Source organism: Natator depressus, chromosome 14 (genome assembly GCF_965152275.1).
Source record: "Natator depressus isolate rNatDep1 chromosome 14, rNatDep2.hap1, whole genome shotgun sequence".
Taxonomy (NCBI): Eukaryota; Metazoa; Chordata; order Testudines; family Cheloniidae; genus Natator; species Natator depressus.
In genome coordinates, this window is record NC_134247.1 from 36,331,560 (window position 1) to 36,336,511 (window position 4,952).

The 4,952-nt window shown below is 44.1% G+C and overlaps 1 protein-coding gene across 1 annotated transcript; it reads left to right on the top strand.

Annotated features, from left to right (window-relative positions):
- Positions 1-858, top strand: LOC141998877 (olfactory receptor 2T1-like). The gene has a single exon (XM_074971849.1). It carries the CDS (start codon positions 1-3, stop codon positions 856-858), a length of 858 nt encoding a protein of 285 aa, XP_074827950.1.
- The last annotated feature ends 4,094 nt before the right edge of the window (positions 859-4,952 follow it).

The following is a 4,952-nucleotide window of genomic DNA, read 5'->3' on the forward strand; positions in this document are numbered from 1 at the left end:
ATGATTTTAATTGCCTTCATCACTGCCTTGTCAGGGAATGGTCTCTTCATATTTCTAATCCAAACAGATTCCAGCCTTCACAGCCCCATGTATTTTTTCCTCAGTCAGTTGGCCTTCATGGATATCTGTCAGATCCTGATCGTTGTCCCCAAAATGGCAATGGACTCCCTGATCCCAGGGAACACCATTTCGATAGTTGGATGTGGGGCGCAGATATTTCTCACGATGACCACAGGAGGAGCAGTGTGCCTCCTTCTGGCAGTCATGTCTTATGACAGGTATGTGGCAATATGCAATCCCTTGCAATACCATATCCGCATGAGGAAGAGAACCTGTCTAAGCATGGCAGCTGGTGTCTGGTTTGGAGCATCTTTAGATGCCTTGATTCACACAGTTTTTATTCTGCAACTGCCTTACTGCGGCTCAAAAGAGATCAACCACTTCTTCTGTGAGATCCCAGCCCTGCTGAAATTGTCATGCCCTGACACCTCCACTTATGAGACAGTCCTCTTTGTGTCTGGCATTGTACTGCTCCTCATCCCTTCCTCAATCATACTGTCTTCTTATATGTGCATCCTCTCTTTGGTCCTGAGGATGAGCTCAGTCAAAGGAAAGCAGAAGGCACTAGCCACTTGCTCCTCACATTTGACCGTGGTGGGGCTATTCTACGGAGCAGCCATCTTCATGTACATGAGACCCACTTCCTACCACTCACCTCAGCAAGACAAGATGGTGTCTGTGTTTTACACCGTTGTCACCCCAGTGCTGAATCCCCTCATCTACAGCCTAAGAAACAAGGATGTTTTAGTATCCCTAAGAAAATTGGTTGGGAAATGCAGAGTCTGTCGGAAACTTTGATATGAAATGTCATTGACTGTTGTGTCCTAGGTTTGATCACTTCCTACTTGACCACAGACAGGATTTCCTAAAAGATTTAGTTGTAGGGTACATTTTTCAAAATTCCTTAGCGCTCAAGTTCCACTGTAAATCAATGTGTCTTAGGCTTTTAAGTTTCTTAAGCACTTCTGACATTTTTGCACGTGTCTAGATTCACAAGGGGCACCTAATTGGACATTAGCTGCCTGAGTCCGACATTTAGGCACAATTGAATTCACAAAACCATGGCTCAGCTGTTGCCAAACCCTGGTGGCACCTGAATTCCCTAAGCCCCAGATTTGTAACGGTGTTTGGTTATTGTTGCACTCAGCATTACAACCCTTACCTGATGGAGGAGCTGAAATCCCATTTTCAAAAGGGAGAGCGCTTGGAAAATGAGCTTGAGGCTGCAACTTTTGAATGTTTTTTTAAATCTGGGCAAAATTGATTTAGGAACCTAAATTCTATCGACTGTTATAGGATTTTTGCTCTTAGGACCCAAAATCCTATTGACTGCTAAGATATGCCCTTAGGAGCCAAATCCCATGGACAGTTGATGGGATTTAGGTGCCATAAATCAGTTAGGCATTGTGACACTGAGCACAACAATGGTTAAATACCTTTAAAAATCCAGACCTACATACCTGAGTTTCTACTGATTTAGTCCTCTATATACCTAAGTTTCTGTACATGGGCCCTATATCCTACGGGCAGAGAGCGGCTCAGCACCTAGCTCACACCGAAGCCCCCATGGGATTCACAAACTTGGCATTCCCCCAGCGATCCTTCCTGCAGGGCCCAGCCGTGTAGGAGTTCTTTGAGCACACCTAACCAGCAAGGAGGAGGTTGTTCCCCAACTTATACCGAACAGTTTAGGGCACTCATCTGGGATGTGGGAGACCTGGATTCTAGCGCCTGCTCCATATGAAGCAGAATAGGGATTTGTGCACGGGTCTCCTACATCCCCGGTAAGTGCTCTAACCACTGGGCTATTGAGATAATCGCCCCTCTGTTCCTCCTTGGTTTATTGTGAGAAAGGCTCAATCTGACCTAGGTGCCTAACTCCAGGAGAGGGTTCATGGCTGTGAATCCCCAACAGAGATGGTGTGGTCCTCCGGCACAGAGTAAGGCATCTAAGTCCTCTTGAGAGGCAGGGCTTCGAGACATTTCTTAATGGCTCACTTAGTGCTCACTTCTCAGAGTGCTATCCTCTGTGGGTCACTTTTTAGGCACCTTACTCATGTAGCTCAGAGTTGTGAATTCCGTTAGGTGGCAGGGCAGCTAGAAGTGAGGGGGTGTAATACTCATCATTGCAACATTTAAGCCCCCGTTGTGAATCTAGTCCATAATGTGTTCTACTTTGATACTGCATTCACACCAGGTTTTATGTACATTGCTCAAAATAGAGCTGAAAAGGAACTATAAATGTGCATAGGCCTCATACCGGCCCGGCCCTCTGCAGAAGGCTGAATTTCTCCCACAGGAAGTAGGCCCAGTGCTAAGAAGGGGACATTGTTAATATTCACTCTTCAGAGTGTGAGACCACTTTGGGCCTGATTCTCCCCTCACATTGGTTTTAAATTGGTTTAGCTCCATTGAGTACAGAGGTGTTATCCTTGTTTTTTATTGGTGCAAAGTATGTTCTTTGCGTTCTCTCTTTAGCAGCCCTAGTTATGTAAAGTAGGAAGTAACTATTAATCCAGACTGCAGGTATCACAGAATCACAGGGTTGGAAGGGACCTCAGGAGATCATCTAGTCCAACCCCCTTAAATGTTGTGTAAAATAAATGAATATGATTTATATAGAGAATTGTGGAAATGTAGGGCTGGAAGGGACCTGGATAAGTCATCATCTAGTGCATCCTTCTGCCCTGAGGCAGGAACAAATTAACCTAGACAATCTCTGACAGGCATTTAACACAACTTAAAAACTTGGCAATGGAAGATCAAGATAAATGGGAAGTTTCCTTAGTTTAAATTCAGATGATGACTGCACACGAGGAAGTAAAAAGGACATGGGGTTCAATAATTTATTTTGTTATGAATGGAAGAAATGGGGATTCAAGATTTCGGAATGGTAGAAAGCTTTTACTAACCCAAAATTAACTGGAAAAATGAAAGGATTGTTCAATGAACAAATACGTTAAGCTAGAGATTGAAAATGAACTGGTAAATAATATAATCCTCTCATCCATCATATTTACAGTTTGTCAGTCACTGTAAATATTTAGGCATCAGTACTCAGTGAAATGATGCAATGATTTTTCAAAGCCACAGCCTCTACCTTCAACTTCCCAGTAACCACAAAAATAAAGTAAAATGCATGAGCCGGTTGGGAAGATTCATTCCACATGTAGCCTTAATCCATCTGTATTTGGGTGGTAATTTATGATATTTAATTTCTAGTCAGTGTCAATGCACTGGGCCACATATTATCATCACAATACACCAAACTGAAACCATGGATGTTTTGGGTCATATTTTCCTTCATCATGCTTGTTGGTGCATCATGGGTCATATTCATTGCTGGCATAGCATATTCACTGATGTCAATGTGGTTATCTCAGGTTTGAATTTGCTCATAAGGGTGTATTGAATTTGCCCCACATGTGTTTGGTGGAGGCCTGACTATCTTCCCCCAATTTGTGGATTGCTAGATGAGAGAGGCACATCTACCTAGACTCAAGCACCTATGTTCTTGAGAGGATCAGGGCTTAGCACACCCCTCTCCTTGTCATCTCCCATTGGCTTGCTAAGGCAGCTCTCTAGCTAGAGTGTTGCCTTTAATGGATTCCATTCTAAGGCACCTATCACTCCCCATTCACTGTACAGAGATCCTTGGTACCTAGCTCAGGCTTTGTGGATCCCAGTGTTGTTCCTGTGATTTTCTAGGTGCACTTGTGGGTCTGGGCAGAAGTATAAACACATTACAGTTGTTTAGCTATCAGATACTATGGTAATGGGACAGCTTAATTTTGGCAATTAATTGATCTTTGACTATTAGTGGTAGATATGCCCAATGGCCTGTGATGGGATGTTAGATGGGGTGGGATCTGAGTTACTACAGAGAATTCTTTCCTGGGTGTCTGGCTGGTGAGTCTTGCCCACATGTTCAGGGTTTAGCTGATCGCCATATTTGGGGACAGGAAGGAATTTTCCCCCAGGACAGATTGGCAGAGGCCCTGGTGGGTTTTCGCCTTCCTCTGCAGTGTGGGGCATGGGTCACTTGCTGGAGGATTCTCTGCACCTTAAAGTCTTTAAACCACGATTTGAGGACTTCAGTAGCTCAGACATAAGTTAGGGGTTTGTTACAGGAGTGGGTGGGTGAGATTCCATGGCCTGCGTTGTGCAGGAGATCAGACTAGACGATCATAATGGTCCCTTCTGACCTTAAAGTCTATGATTCTATATAAGTACTACAGACAGGTGGGCATGCCCCTGTCTAGATGGACAGCACAATTATGGCTCTTAACCCACTTAAATCCCACTTCAAGCTCAAAACAGCCTTGTGCTGACTCTCTGCTTTCACTCTTAAGGGGCTCCATTGACCATCAAAAAAAATTTTGGAAGCGTTTTGATTTCTTCTCTTCTGTGTCTCAAGAGCTGTAACTTCACCAACCAAAACTTAACGGAGCAACCAGTTACTAAAGGTCTCAAAAGCAATGACCAGTGATGCCCAGTGTAACTTTCTTCCAGTTAGTAACAGTTAATGGTGAACGATGAAACATGGAACAAACTGAAGCTGATGGGATTGTGCTTTCATCAGCACTGAATTTAGTGGAAGACATTTTTGCCCCTAAACTGCTTTTCTTTGTGGAGTAACTATGGTCAAGGCTAGTCCCATTTATTTCAATAGGACTAGTCATGTGAGAAAAGATAAACAGGTGTGAACTTCACCTCTCTGCAGAGAGTCAAGGAAAAGGCTGTTCACCATGGCAAGAGCGCTCCTGCAAAACAGGGCTTAACAGGTACATAACAGTCGGCCCGGTGCAGAGGGAGGGTGAATTTCTGCTCTGCAGAGAATGGGTTCTACAAATGGGGAGGACTGGAGACTAGGATACAAAACGCTCAGTAGC

What these genes read in the sequence shown, in the direction of transcription:
- LOC141998877 (XM_074971849.1), top strand. Translation starts at nt 1, where the DNA reads ATGATTTTAATTGCCTTCATCACTGCCTTGTCAGGGAATGGTCTCTTC.